The 14090-nt window shown below is 39.6% G+C and overlaps 1 protein-coding gene across 2 annotated transcripts in view; it reads right to left on the bottom strand.

Annotated features, from left to right (window-relative positions):
* RIC8B (RIC8 guanine nucleotide exchange factor B) overlaps positions 1–14090 on the bottom strand; it is a 52414-nt gene that overhangs the window by 26549 nt on the left and 11775 nt on the right. For both annotated transcript variants that reach the window (XM_026657494.2, XM_026657495.2), the window contains one exon: positions 5536–6144. In XM_026657494.2, coding sequence (XP_026513279.1) covers positions 5536–6144 — 609 coding nt within the window. The remainder of the gene's footprint in view (positions 1–5535; positions 6145–14090) is intronic.

The following is a 14090-nucleotide window of genomic DNA, read 5'->3' on the forward strand; positions in this document are numbered from 1 at the left end:
GGTGCAGTCTAGTTTTAAGTTACTCTCGATCCATTATTTCCTCTGGGAGATTATTTGGGCTAGATTCACAAACTTTATGCACCTTAAAAAAAAAAAAATCACTGGGATTCACGAAGCCTGAGTTAGGCACCTAGCCTCCCTATACAATGAATGGGGACAGACAGATGCCTCAGAATGGGATTCACAAAAGCCACTACACGGGGAGGCTTTCCACTTAAGTTATCCAAGGGGAGATACCAAGGCAAGGGATTTGTCCTAAACCCTTGCCCCATTTAAGGAGGTTGGCTCTAAGTCCAGGTTGCAGGGAGGTTCCTCCCTTTGCAGGGCTGGCAGTTATAAAAAAGTCGCTCTCCTCTTAGCATAGGAATGTATGCCATTTTTGCAAGAAACTGGGGGGAGGAGGAGAATCTCCCTTAACAGTCAGGGTACTCACCTGGGATGTGGGAGACTGGTGACTCTAATCCCCCCCCTTCTCCTGAGGGGGAGATATTCTGAGGTGGGGCTCTCTCAGTCTCTGGTGTTGAAGCTGTTGTATTGTGGATAAATAATGAAAGCATCATTGGGCTGGAGAGAGAACAAGCACTAGAATGACTGTAGTATGATGGTTCGAGAACTCACTTGGACAGTGGGAGATCCAGGATCCAATGACTAATTATTTATATACAGTGGAACAGTTTCAGCAGGAGAGAGAGAATGAGGGACCCCACATCAGACTATCCCATTGCCCAGTGGTTAGGGCACTCACCTGAGAAGTGACAGATCCCTGTTCAAATCCCTTTTCCTCCTCAGGTGGAGGGGGAACTTGAGCCCGGGGTCTCCTACATTTAGACCACTGGGCTAAAAGTTAGGATGAAGGTCCTCCTCCTCCAGCTGTTTTGTGTAAACTCATCTAGAGGGGGCAATCTGAGAGGTGAGCTCTGAACACGCATAGTGGATCAGGCCCCACAGGCAAGTTAGACAAAGGAATGCATGCAGGGCCCAAATTGCACTAGGGCGGGCAGGCGGGGAGATAGCTCAGTGCTTTGAGCACTGGCCTGCTAAACCCAGGGTTGTGAGTTCAATCCTTGAGGGGGCCACTTAGGGATCTGGGGCAAAATCAGTACTTGGTCCTGCTAGTGAAGGCAGGGGGCTGGACTCAATGACCTTTCAGTCCCTTCCAGTTCCATGAGATAGGTATATCGCCATATATTTATTTATGTCTGGATGCCCAGCATGGTGCTACACTGAGCATGCTCAAACACAAAAAACATAGGCATTAGGAACATTTATAATAAAAATTTAGGAACAGAGGAAGTTTAGGTGCCTACATGATTTGGCAGCAGCAGAGTAGGGGTTTTGTAAATCCCACTGGGGCTTGATTCTACAATTTAGGTGCCTAAAGTGTTAGTTAGGCACGCAAGTCCTTTTGCGCATCTAGCCCTTCCAGTCCAATAGATTTCATAATTAGGAAATGTATCTTGATATTCAGACTAAGTTATCCTTTGCTCAATTTCAACTCCAATTTATACCTCAACTATCTTCTCCCTTTCCCTGCCATTTACTACCACCAAATTTTTGGTATGTGTTATATTACCCTTAGCCCTCCTCATTCCGTGAAGTGTCACTTCTCTGTAAGCTATCCAGAATGTCACTGCCATTTTTTACACTCCTGTATCTCACTGCAGGTTTGGAGGGGGGGGGGGAGGGGAAGAGGGAAATCTCATTCTGGGGGCACTAGATCTATTCCCCCTGGAAGCCCACATAGCTGGAAAGGGAGGCAAAGCTAAAATTCCCAGAAGAGGAGCCTGCCCTTGGTGTCAGAGATTTGTCCCTCGTAGTAATCGGGGACAATGGCAGCAACATTCCTTCATGACTCCTGGGCATCAGAGATGTCACTGACTCTGCTTTTGAAAGTTTGGACTACATACATTCCTCAGTTTAACTGGGATAAAACAGGCAAACTCCTCCCACCCCTATTCCCCTTCCCTCGGTCTTTTTAAACATCTCAATCTGCTATCCTCCATATTCCTCCTTACTCTCTTCCTTTCCCCTTCAGTCCTTTTCCTCTCCCTTATTTAACTTTTCTACTCTTTCCATTCCCACTCACCCTATCTTTGCCCTATTTTTTTTTTTTTAAAATGACCTCCCCCGCTCATCCCTCCCAAAAAAGCCCTAAACAGCAGCAAGAAAATACATAATTAGAGTGTGCCAAAAACCACCACAATCATTTAGTTGTATGTGTTACCCCTGTCCCCTTCCCTATGTCTATTTTCTTTTTGACTGTTAGTTCCTGTTGTCAGCGAATGTCTCTTAAGTGTTTGTACAGCACCTAACACAATGGGATCCAATTCTGATTGGGCTCTGGGGTGCTACTGTAATATAAATGTTGGACCACCATCACCTCCTCCAAGTTGATACTCAATATCAACTCTATTCTGGCACTGCTACTTTGAAATTCTCTCCTGCCATTGAATACTGGTGTTCCAGATAGGGGTTTTTCCAGGTTGAATCTCATTTTGTGCTCATAGGAATAAACTCTTTAGATCCCTTTATATTTTTCCATCCTGCCTGATGTTGGCAACATCTCCTAATTCTGCATCTCCAGCACACTTAGTGTATTGTTTACCTCTTCTTCCAGATCATTAAAAAGGATGTTAAACAACACTTTGCCTAACAAGGATCCTTTTGGGAATGGTTTAGAACTAGAGAGAATAGTTTTTACTGAAGTGCTATTTGACTTTGGAAACCTTTAGCAAGTAAGTTACCATAAAAGCTTTATCTCAAAACACAAAATAAAATTTCTAAGCCTAGAAGAGATCCAACACTCACGTGATATAAAATAGAGTGACCCTATGCAACAGTACTTCCCTTTCCTCATTATGCTCCCTCTGCACAAGCTGTTTCTTCAGTTCAGACCGGCTTGTTCGGCTTGTCCAGGGGCAAAGTTCTGAGAGGAAACCTCCACTTTTCTAAAGATATTCCCCCAACTGAATCAGTAGGAAATGCCATTGCTGAGACTGCCAATTCCCACTCGCACAAAACTCCATCGTTTTTGAGGTTTCAGTGCAAGAAAGCATTGGGAAAGATGCAGTCTCAACCTTCTTGACAAGTCCACAGTATCTGTACTCAGACCCTTCCTTCCAGGTGTCAGAAAATGAAGACAAAATAACCAAGAGTTGGCAAGACAGCTAACTGCTGATTCTTCCCTATAGTTCAGCCAGACCATGGTTTCACTTGATATTGCAACAGACTTCTCAAAGTCCTGTAGACTACCAATTGGGCTCATGTTGGAAAAATTCAAGCAACGAACAGTTTCTAAGAGCTTAGTTCAGTGGACTAGATCAGAGCTAAGACTACTTTTCATGCGATAAGTCCCTAATTACAGACTGCCTAGCTAAAAAGATACAGGAACAGACATTAGTGCACTGTCACTGCTAAGAGATACCATATTAAACTTCAATCTTTATGTTCTCAAGGAAGAAAACAGTGAAGGGCTACTCCCCCTTTCAAAAAACATGGGAAGCCCAACTTGCTGCCTATTATTTTTTTTATTAATTATTACACTATTATTTTAGGCTATTTTGAAAACCAAACAAACATTGGATGGGGAAAAATGCTTAAGGCTACAAATTGATCTTATCGGGGCAAACTATAGCTCCAGTGAATTCTGCTCTATATTTTAAGATGGGCAAGACCCAGGAGTACGTGGTCTATCCCGTCTTGAAAATATATTGAAAGATCTGGTGATCAAAATTATAATAGACATCCCCATTTTGTGACAGCTGCAGTTCCCTCCAAGTCAACCAGTTCCAGTATGATCAGGTCTTAGATGACACCTCACATTAAGCCTGAATGTTTTAGATATTTTTAAGCAAGGAGCCCAGGGCCATGAGAGGTAGTTGCTTTATGTGCAGTAAGCAAAGCATGTTACATAGTCACATTTCCCTCTGCAGTCCCTTGGTCAGGAGACAGAATCTTCATCTAATGCTACTGGAAACCCTTAGATGGAAAAGTAGAATTTATCAGCATCAAGACTTGGGTTTCAGAAGGAGGAGTTGCTACCCATGAAGTAAAAACATAACATGGTTTGAGTCTACAGTTTAAAACTTTTGATTTTATGACCAGGTAATTCTGTCTGAGGGAAATAAAGTCATTTCTTTTCACCCAACTTTTTTCAAATCCATACATTCACACACACACACACACACACACACACTTACTTAGGAGGTCATATTTTCCACCCCTGGGCACACACATTTAATGCTATTGTTTGTCTAGGCAAAGATAAGGCATCTTCTCCAGTCAAGATAGAAACCTTCTGTTTAAGTATTGAGGTTAAGGCAAAAGCAAAAGCAAGATAGAAGTCCCTTGCTTTCTTCTGGATTATCCAGCAGTATGAAGACTACACTATCTACTGTGACATTTAAACCTAAACTTTTCTATTTTGGGACTTAAATTTTTCTTCAGGGCCTCATAATTTTGGGAAATTTTTAACTGAATTGTTAATTTCAAAACTCTTTTCAAGTCCCACATTCCCGGGTGAGTAATTAATATCCAAGCTCTCATGTTCTTAGGATCGTTAACCTTTCTGCAGATTAGTCTAACACACTGATCTTACACAAGAGAATCTCTGCTTGATAAATAAGACATTTGTTTAGAGGTTTAACTATACTGGCAAAATTACTATAGTGTAAATACCTTTTCTTTAGACTTAGCAGTTGTAATCATATTTACAGTGCTTGATTCCAAAGAGCTTACAATATAATTTTAGGCTGTGATACGAGTGGGGTCAACAACAAAAAAGAGGGGAGGACAAGGAAGGCTGATGTGTCATATTCCAGGTGCCGTAGGCTCTCTCAAGGCAACTGGTTTGATATTCATCAAAAGAAAAGGTAAATCCTATTTAAAAATTACACCAACAAGGTGCATGTATTGCTTCTCATCATCATTTAACATCCTTAGGAAAAAAAGCATACCTCTTTCCCTCGAACAAACAGAATTACTTGTTCTTAAAAAAAGGTGCTCTGTTTGTAATTGTGCCCAGAGAAAAACAATCAAGTCACTGTTCCACAGCCCTAACAATTGCTGGCTATAATCCAGAGAGATGGTCATCTGCACAACACACATTTAAAGAAAAAAAAAAAGTTATCTTAACCAACAATATATATTTTAATGTGCTTAACTAGTGCTTATTTCCCTTTGGAAACCTCAAGCTCTCATCCAGCCTCATTCTCATTAGACATTCAACTGCATATTTGAGTTTATATTTAAAAATTTAAAAAAAATAAAATTGTATTATACCAACCATCCAACCCCCACTGTATAGCTACTTTCCTCTGAGGACCTCAAAGCTTTTTCCTAACATTAACATCACCTTTTTGAGGCCCTAGTTCAGAAGGGCACTTAAGCATATGCTTAACTTTTAAGTACTGTCCTAAACAAGGGAATACCCTGCTCTGATGACTGGGCAACTGCTTCTCCAATGTAACTATGTGGTGGCTATGGTTCTTGCAGACAAAATAAGCCCAAATCAAAGAATTTCAACTCAGATCGTACCTCACTGTGAACATTCCAACTGTCGAGTGTCACATTAAAGAGAGCTTTGAGTGCCTCAATGGCACAATCCGTTTCTTGCAGCGATAAAGGAGATCCATCATGCTCTTCAGCAGCTTTGTACTTGTCTGTCCATCTTATGCTAAATGAACTTTCCAAGGCTTGAGTCAAAACCTGCAACCCTTGTAGCTCATGATGCAACTGTGACCTAATATCTGTGTGCAGAAGTGACAGGAGGAAGAGAAGGCGCAAATCAAAACATTTAATGTCATCAACAAACTGTTGGTCCTTGCATTTTTTCAGTAGATTGCAAAGCATAGCTGCAAGGTTCAGTTCCAAACTGAGTTTTTGTGCAATGGCACTATTAAAAACTATGTTACAGAGGCATTTTAAAGCTTCCACTATAACAGGGAAATTGGACACATCCTCCAAAGAATCTTCTGTCATGTCTAGCTTTGCCAGCCTCATCAGGATCTGCATGTTTTCCTTTGTTGTCACAGGCACTAAAACCTTCTTATCTCTGGAGAGAATCCGAAGGGCTTCGAGACAGGCAACTTGACATGATGTTTTTATGTCTTTTTCGAGGATGTTTAAGATTCCTTCACACAGTTTCTGTGGACACATACAAAAAAACCCACAACATTTTAATCATTGTAATTTTAAATGCAAAGTCTTACTATTATCATCAATCAAATCATAAAACTTCAGCCACTTTCTTCAAGGAACTTGTTTTTAGTGTTATTTTATCTAGGTCATTATTAGCTTTTCAAAATATGAACTACTACAAAAACATTCAGAGAATATCATTAAAGGTTTTTCTTATACATACAACCAAAATAAATGGATACAGCTAGAGATGACAGCACATCTCCTAGTCACAAGCAAGCTGCCAGTTTCACCAATACCTGGGTTCTATACGTTAATCCTATTGTGTCACAGCAAGACTTTGGTTACTTTTATGGAAGCAGAGAGATCCTTATAATAGACCATTATGTTTTTAGTTTTAAAAAAAGAAGTCACACTGTTTTAGTAGTCTTAAATATCTGGAATATAGTACATACCTCTCCTGCTAAGCTTGTAGCTAAATGGTTCTTCATGTGCATACACTTCCCTTATTTGAGATTTAATGATCCAGAGTCAAAATTGAGGGAAACTCAAACTAGTATTTAATGGTCTGTATGCTAACAGACAAAAGAGGGCATATTAAAACTAGCAAGATGAGAGAGTGAAATGTAGACTTTTAGTAACTTAAGGTAACGAATACGCAGTCATAGCTAGGAGATTTTCAATAATACCTGCAAAACATAGTGACAGGCCATCCTGATCAAGAGACTCAAAGATTGTCCAGTGATCAAAAGATAGAATGCTATACTTATGTTACAGGCAGTTAATTTGCATTGCTGTTTAGAAAAATACAAGTGATTTAAGAATCAGAAGGTCAGAAAAATAACATTTCAATTACAGAACGATTTAAACACACTATTCTGATTATTTTCTACAAACTAAACAAACTCAGACAAATCAACCAAGAGAGAGGAAAGACAGAATAGAAGAGACTGCATGACGGAACAGGGCTCCATAAATTTTTTATTGCCACATATTCAGGATGACAACATTACTCATGGGTGGCAGAGTCACGAGTCTAGTTATGAAAGTCTTCCCACATAAGTGGCAATAAAAACTTTACTGCATCCTATACCACCCAGATCCTTTGGTTTTTGCCCTTTAAATCTTCCTCTGCTTCTTGTCCCTTGAAGTACGTTCGTTACTAGTGCAACAGTGTAGTCACACCTAGCTACTTAGTACACTTGGAACGTTTTGGTTTAAAGACCTACCAGGTTGCTGCATTCTTTGCCTCTAAAAGTTTATCTGGAAATCATTTTTGATCAGCACAGATGAGGTTATATTTACATCATGTACACCAAAATAGCCACTAAAACACAGAATTTCAGTCTCTCTGAAACACTTAGTATTGTTAAACCATGTCTACGAAATACAAAAAAGGAAGCTTAAGAGTGGGATTTTCAAAAGCACTCAACATTGGCCTAACTGCTTTCACTGAGGTTAGTGATAAAACTCTGACTTCAGTGGGAAAAGTTGGCCAATGCTGAAGACTTTGAAGATCTCACCCTTCAAGTTTTTAAACAAAAACAAAAATGATTATAGTTTGGAAGTAATGGTCAAATCAACCTCTACAGCTCAACTGACTTTTCACAAATATTTTAATGTAATTAAAAAGTTTTCTGTATAATTATCTTTGCTTATAAATCGGAAGTAGCAGTTACTGAATCTGCTAGATTTTGATAAATAATCCAGACAAGCAAGAGTGGGCAGCACTGGGGACTACAAACAGAAACTTGCTAATAGCAGGAACAGAATAAATTGACCCTTTTTCTGCTAGAGTGATTCAGTCAAGAAACCTCTGTCTCTGCTGACACAGTACTGTAATCCACAGTGGCAGAAAAACTGCTTACTGATCCAAACTGCCACTGTGAAACAGTGTTGTAGGAGAGGTGGTCTCTGAGATAACCAAGCGTGGGCAATTTTCCCCCCCTTTTTGTTCTTTAATAGTGGTAGATGGAATCCCATGGATGAGAATAAATGGGTTGTAAGAAGAGGTGAACAGCAATTTCAGCAACTGTGGGGCTGGCAGAGCAAGTGTCTGGGTGTTAACAGGACATATTGGGGCATTGCTGAAAGATGGCAACCTTAAGGTTGCATGGGCAACCTTAAGGTTGCATGGGCAACCTTAACTGTGCATTTCCTGGCTTTCAGAAATTTGAGCTTTGCTCAACTCAATGTTCTGCAAGGAGAGACTACCAGCAACCTTATCTCTGCATTAACAGTTAGCCATTGAAGTTCCTAGTTTTTCAAATAGGAAAAATATATGTTAGTAGTCATTTAGGCAGTTGTACATATTATGTCGCACAATTTGAATACCAAGCCCGCTAGCCCACTCCCCACACATCAGCTAGGCTCCATTAGCTCTGCTTTAGCACATCTCCCAGCCATGTTGCTGATCCATTCAATGCGTTCCCTCTCCAACTTGCCCCTCACTACTGGCATTTTCTGATCTATGCAAACTCAGTTTGATTTGTTGTAGCTAGTGTACAATCATGCTGAGAACAAAAAAACGTAATGAGCCACATGGGGATCGGGCTTTTTTGTTGTTCCCCTTAGTGAATCACTCTTTCCATTTGGATAATATCAGGAACTTGAAAAAGACACTTTCCACTACTGCAATATACAAACCAGTAGCTGAACACGACTAGCCTATTGCGTAGAACAGTGTGACTATAGATGGTTCACTGTTATACGAACTAACTGGAATTTAAGGGTGAACAGCAAGAGTTTTGCTAAAAATAAGTATCTACTTCCGAAGTTTGCTAGGTTCTCTTATATTTGATGTACTTGCATTTTTGAGTTATGTCAAAGGGGCCTAAAGCATATAGAAGCACCCTTTTCAAATACACACATCTATATATTATTCTACTTTAATGCGAGATTAAAGAAAATAATTTGCCTCTACAACTACGTCACTCTGAACTGCATGCTGATCCTATTTTCTTGTACCAGAGCGCAGACTGTCAAAAATGCAGGAAAATCCAGCAAAAAGTAGTAATTGAATGTGACTCTAAAGTAGTGTGTTTTTAAACCATCTTCACTTATCTTGCCTCTTATAAGCAATGCAGTTGGGGCTGATCCTGCATTCTTTTGCACACCCTAAATTCCACCAATTTCAATGGGAGTTCAGAGTGCCCAAGGAATGCAGTTTAGGATCCTGGTAGGTTGTGTGAAAAACTCCCAAACTCAAACCTACCCATATGCCTTTGTTGAATTTGTAATTTAGATTATCAGTAACCTCAAGGATCAGGTCTTCTGCTTTAAAGCTAAATTGATATTGGCTCAATCTTAAAGCTTTATGATTTTAATGCAGCATTGTGGAGGGAGAGGATTTGACTTGGGAGGGTGATGGAACATCCACCTGCTTTAAAAAAATATTCTTAACAATTCTATAGTTATATGGCTTTGTTTTTTTAGAAAATGTCCATTTTAAAAAGGCCTCAAATAGTTAAATCATGGTCCACATTGTTTTTTGGAAAGGGGAGGGGGAGAGCAGTGATGGTGAGGAAATCAGTCACATCACAGGTTTGCTATGAAGTTTCATGTGCTTTATAGTATGAGAGCACTGGCAGCACCCGCATCTTTGGCCACAGAGATTATGTGCCAGAGCACATGATGTTCCCAGTCACTTGAATAAATGGTAACTGGCAAGTCATTCTGCCTTCTCCTGGGCTGGCTTAAGTCTCTGTAGTTCATTGTGTCTTCTAACCAAGGTTTTTCATAGTTTTAAATTCTCAGTTGATTTTAATTAAGCTCTCAGTAGGGGGTTCATGAGATGGGCAAGTTTTAATTTATTTAATACAATCTACTTTAGCAGCTGCTCAGAGGGCAGAATGTTAATGAAGTCAATAGGAGCTCCACATATAAAACAGATGCAAAACTAGGTCCCATAAAAAATAAATTTTAAAGGGGGTGCAGTGGGGGACAGGCTAGTGAATTAAAAATAAAGATGAACAGTGAAATAAGTACAGTAGCCCTCATTCTATATATGCCCCCACAGTTTTGCATTGATCATGCATAATGGATTATAGAACGTGTCAAAGAAAGAAGTTAGGAGTTTCTGGCAATCAACTAGGAGACAGCTAGGGATTTCAACACTGAACAAGGTTGTTTGGGATTGCTGGATAAGTGGAATAGCTGGCTATTTCTGCTAAAATGATCAGCATTTTATGGCATTAGGTTTTGGAGTGAAGCAACTATTGGGCTGAGTGAGAAAGTACATGTAAAGAGCATACATACCCTATTTCAAGCTCAGTGTATTCTCAAGATGTCAGTACTGCATTGGTTTCTTTTCAGTGCAAGTTATTTTCATAACACTGTCAAAAATGATACACGAAAGCTTAGATTCTGGAGCACAATTTTGTAACAGTGGCTAGCGTTCACAGCAAATTCTGTGGCTGCAGAGTCGCAGAACACAGAGGCCCCAACTTCTTGTTATTTTTAAAATGTTTAACAATAGTTTCATTTTATTTCTGTAAATCCACTTACACAGAGCATTATGTCTTAACTGTTGTGACAGCAGCTAATTCAGTCAGCATGAGTTCTTCATATACACCTTTTTTTTTGTATGTTTTCTCAATGGTGCCAGCTTCCATATATGTAAGTCAATCATAGTATATATATAGAGCAGTGGCTCTCAGTCTTTCCAGACTACTGTACCCCTTTGCAGGAGTCTGATTTGTCCCGTGTATCTCAAGTTTCACCTCACTTAAAGACTACTTGCTTAAAAAAAATCAGACAAAAATACAAAAGTGTGATAGCCACTATTACTGAAAAATTACTCACTCATTTTTACCCTACAATTATAAAACAAATCAATTGGAATATAAATATTGTACTTACATTTCAGTGTTTAGTATATAGAGCAGTATAAACAAGTCATTGTCTGTATGAAATTATAGTTTGTACTGACTTCGCTAGAGCTTTTTATGTAGTCTGTTGTAAAACTAGGCAAAAATATAGATGAGTTGATGTAGCCCCTGGAAGACCTCTGCATACCCGAGGTACACATACCCCTGGTTGAGAACCACTGATATAGAGATACAGTATTCTAGATTTCTTGAGAGCTTTGAGAATTAACTACAGTCTGAGTTAAACTAAAACTCCAATTGGTTCTGAAATGAAAGATGCTGAACAGAATAGAACTGCTGAGCTGTTGGTGAAGTTAGTAGATTCATGCGAGTGTGTGGTTAGAGGGGATTGTGGTAACAGGTAGTTGGCAGGTGCTAGTGGCACATTTACAGCCCCGAACCACACTGATGGTTCTTCCCCACCGTGCTTGCAGCGACCCACCCCTGCCCCCTAGACAGCAGAGAGGGCAAGACTCTTCAGTGACCTGGGGACCTGACAGGCCATGTGGGGCTGGCACACAAAGGAGACAGAGGAAGGGGAGGTACCACTGTCTGGAGGTAGTGCAGGCAATAGTTCTAACAAAGTAGGGGGAGATAGGGAGCCTAGAGATGGGGAAGAAAGAAAAAAAACTAGAATTAAAATACAGAGTCATAAAATGGTCATTTCTACCATGGAGTGAATGACAGCAAGGGTTAAGGAAGCACAGGGGTTATGGTTTAAAGAGGTGGGGTTTTTGTTTATTTACAAATGTGATAATCATGTGGAAAAAATTAAGTGCTACTAAACCATCGCATACAAGAGTCAACTGATAAGGCGCAAAAAGGTAAAGCAAAGGAAGAGAGAAATCCATGGTTAGAGAAACAATGCTACCAAAGTTTAAACAGCTGATCATAAAGGAATCAAGAGAAAAATTACTCCCCCGATGAAGTTTTGGGACCACAAGAAACCAACTTATTGGAGTGCTTTTTGCATTTGGCTGCTGCTCCTTGATTATTTAAGCTCATTTTTCCCCCCTTTTAATATAAACAGTTTTCCTTACTATCTTGGACGAATTTACTTCCTCTGTTACAGCAAACGTATTGTTAAGCTTATAAACTACTTCTGGCTGTGAAAAGTCACTGATAGAGAAATATGACAACATATTAGGAGACCATAGCTCTAGCCACAAAAATGCTGCCATTTTCCCAACTTTAAAAAAAGTCACTGTTGAAAAACTTAGATTGCTACCTCATGAGGGGGTTCCAGGTCCACTACAAGTTAAGAATAACATTAGGTTATCAGGCTGGTTATTTGTTTTACTGAAATATTCAATAGAATGATTCTACAATTCCAGCCTGATTCAGTTCACTGCCCCACACAAGAAAAACATGGTTCAGTAAGAGACAGCAGGCCTAGGTTCTGCAGTCACTAGGAGACTGTAAAGTCATACTCTGGCTGGAGGGTACTATAATACTTAGGCACAACAGGTAAGACATGATCCCAGAAAATCAAATTTTCATTTTAAGTTCCGTTATGCTAACATAGCTTTTTTTTTTTTTAAATTGAGAGGTGTGGCATTACCTCGGGGCCTAATCATCCTTTAAGCAGATATTGTAAGAGCCCTGTAGATATGCTTTATTTTTTTATTTCCATTCACAGGCATGTGTAATTCTGCAATATCAGTATGCACTGAGTACACTGCGTGAGATGAAATCAAGTGCCTCTAGCTCCCAAGAAGTACTATAAGATAGCAATATACACCAGAGTGCAGTAATGATTCGATTTTAAAGAGTTAATAAAACCAAATTCTTGACTGAGATGAGTCCCATGTTTCTATGCCATCCTTGTTTGATAGTCTTTTATTTCGTTGTAAAAAAAAAAATCTCATGTGTGCTTGGGATGATTTCAAGAAAGAAAGAGGCAAGAAAAACAGCTGAAAATTTTAAAAATCAAGTTCTGTATCATGTTTCTATTAATTTTTTTAAACAGATGGACCCCACTGTGGAAAAAATGGTAAATGTGTACATATAGTATTTCCAAATCTCTCAACTGATTTTTATCCACTTGTCACACAATGCACCTTCAACAGCTTAGCCAATGAAAACGCAGTGCCTATCCTCCAGGTCACCTTTTAAACTCTGCATACAGAAGAAAGAATATATACAAATAAAGGGTCCAATCCTGCCAAGCCTTCCTCAAGAGTAATCATTTAGCATAAGGACTACTCACAAGACTTTGTAGGACAAGTCCAAAGAGCACAAAACATTAAGGCAAATTATGATTTTTTCAGTTTAAGTTAATGGCCACAACTGAAAGAAGTGAGTGCATGTTTTCCTGAAGCTTGATTTCCAAGGAAACTTTGCTCCTAGAAGCCTAGTTCATACTGTCTCCAATCATGTGCACACACATCTAGACTGGAGGGAGAAAGGATTCATGGAGATAGCAAAAATACTTCCAATACATACTAAGAAATTTGCATATTAAATCAATGACCCCCATCATGCCTCACTATGGCCATGTTTAAAACATTAAGGGCTTGTCTATGCTTCCTGCTAAATCGGCACTGCTGTGATCAATGCAACGGCGTTGATTTAGTGAGTCTGGTGAAACAAGCTAAGTCGATGGCAGAGCATCCTCCCATAGAAGTGTTCTCCACCTTCCCAAGAGGCAGAAGGTAAGTCAGCGTGAGAGCATCTCCCGTCGACATAGTGCGGTGTAGACACCCTGTAAGTTGACCTAAGTTATGTCGACTTCAGTTATGTAACTTAGGTCGACTTACAGCATTAGCGTAGACCAGCCCTAAATTTAAAGATTATGCTCCCCTCAAAAGCTTTCAAGACCTTGTCTGTTAAGAGGATTCAAAGATGGTTCTCTGATAGAAAATCAGAAATAATGGCCCTGAGTAAACACCATTTTGCTTAAAGCAGTGTAGTAGTAAGGAGAATGGACTGCCCAAAAAAAAAAATTGCTGTAAAAAGCACTCAGACAACCCTGCAGCATATAGCATGATGCCAACAAAGCACATTAAAAATTTAAAGACATGATCCAGTTACAGACACTTCTAAAGTTATATGAGCTGAACAGTTGGATAATCAATTCAAATA

The sequence above is a fragment of the Terrapene carolina genome, unplaced genomic scaffold (assembly GCF_002925995.2).
Source record: "Terrapene carolina triunguis isolate 2854851 unplaced genomic scaffold, T_m_triunguis-2.0 Scaffold247, whole genome shotgun sequence".
NCBI lineage: Eukaryota > Metazoa > Chordata > Testudines > Emydidae > Terrapene > Terrapene triunguis.